General features: G+C 48.5%; 1 protein-coding gene across 1 annotated transcript in view; it reads left to right on the top strand.

Annotated features, from left to right (window-relative positions):
• The window catches only part of LOC102886007 (class I histocompatibility antigen, Gogo-B*0101 alpha chain), a 1,698-nt gene extending 933 nt beyond the window's left edge, over positions 1 to 765 (top strand). Inside the window, exons 2-4 of the mRNA XM_006914761.3 lie at positions 108 to 140; positions 291 to 338; positions 501 to 765. Coding sequence (XP_006914823.1) covers positions 108 to 140; positions 291 to 338; positions 501 to 505 — 86 coding nt within the window. The 3' untranslated portion in view covers positions 506 to 765. The remainder of the gene's footprint in view (positions 1 to 107; positions 141 to 290; positions 339 to 500) is intronic.
• Positions 766 to 1,332: the final 567 nt, after the last annotated feature.

The raw sequence follows: 1,332 nt of genomic DNA, 5'->3' as shown, positions 1-1,332 counted from the left end.
CACAGTTCTGGAAACTTCCCTGGAGTCCAGGACTAGGGGGTTCCTTTAGCACCTCATGGCCCCCGCCCCCCTTCCCTGGCTTCTCACAAGATGTTTTCTTCCCACAGGTGGAAAAGGAGGGATCTACGTTCAGGCTGCAAGTGAGTATGGTTGGGGGCGGGGGGTGATCATTGAGACCCTTGGGATAGTGTAGTTGGGAGCCTATGGGGGGAGCTCAGCCACCCCCATAATTCCTCCTTTAGCCGCATCTCCTATGAGCTCTGACCACATCCTGTTTTGTTCTACCCCAGACAGTGACAGTGCCCAGGGCTCTGATGTGTCTCTCACAGCTTCTAAAGGTGAGACCCTGGGTGGCCTAAAGTGGTGAGGGGTTGGGGAAGAAGGGACAGGACTGGGTAATGTGCATTCTTTGGGATATTTTGAGCATGTGGTGGAGTGTTGAGAATGTCACCACATACAGTGACTAACCTGAATTTATTCGTGATTATTTTTTTCTGTAGCATGAGACAGTTAGTTGCTTTATGGCGGAACAAGTGATGCAAGATTTGTTCATGCTCCCACTTCGTCACTTGAAGAACCTCTGATTTCTCTTTCTGCAAAGGGCATCTGAATGTGTCTGCATTCCTATCAGCGTAATGTGAGGAGGTGGGGAGACTGGCCCACCCCCCGCCCACCAAACCCCGCCTCTCCCCACACTGACCTTCGTGTCTTCCCTGATCCATTCTCCTGTTCCAGCAGAGGCTGTGCCATTCCTGTCCCTGTCTTTATTTCATGTTGCACTAAGGTGCACCTTCTTACTGCCTTATTAGAATAATATAAATATGAATTTTTTTCAGTTGATGGGGTGTTTAAAAGAGATGATCCTAAGTTTGAGAGAGGAAATAAATGGAAGCACTGAGAATTTCCAGAATTCTTGTATTTACCTTGCTGAGTCTGTTGTAGGAGAGGCTGTGAGGACCAAGTGTGGATGGGATCTGTGCCCAGTCGGTGCTCAGTGCACTGTGGACTTTGACGTGGTCACTCTTCAGCTGGATCACTTCTCTGCTCCATTGTCCTTGTCCCTTCAGTAGAAGCTTGTCTCACCAGGACCTGTGATCACAGGGACACAAACATCACCCAGGCCTTGTCAGTGAGGGCCTAATGCGGCTAGGTCAGCCTAGGCTCAGGCCTGGGTCTGATCATCATCACTCATCTTCTGTGGGTTTATTTGTTTTTCTTTTTTTCTGTAGGGTATTATGACTTTTTATAGTTGTTTCAAGTCCTGGTCTCATTCTCCTCTGGGTGTCCTTCATCTCTGAAAGTCATTTCCCTATTATTTTCCCCACAAGACTC

The sequence above is a fragment of the Pteropus alecto genome, unplaced genomic scaffold (assembly GCF_000325575.1).
Source record: "Pteropus alecto unplaced genomic scaffold, ASM32557v1 scaffold6, whole genome shotgun sequence".
Taxonomy (NCBI): Eukaryota; Metazoa; Chordata; class Mammalia; order Chiroptera; family Pteropodidae; genus Pteropus; species Pteropus alecto.
Note: the sequence above shows the minus strand (reverse complement) of the source record. Positions and strands in the feature narration are given on the sequence as shown.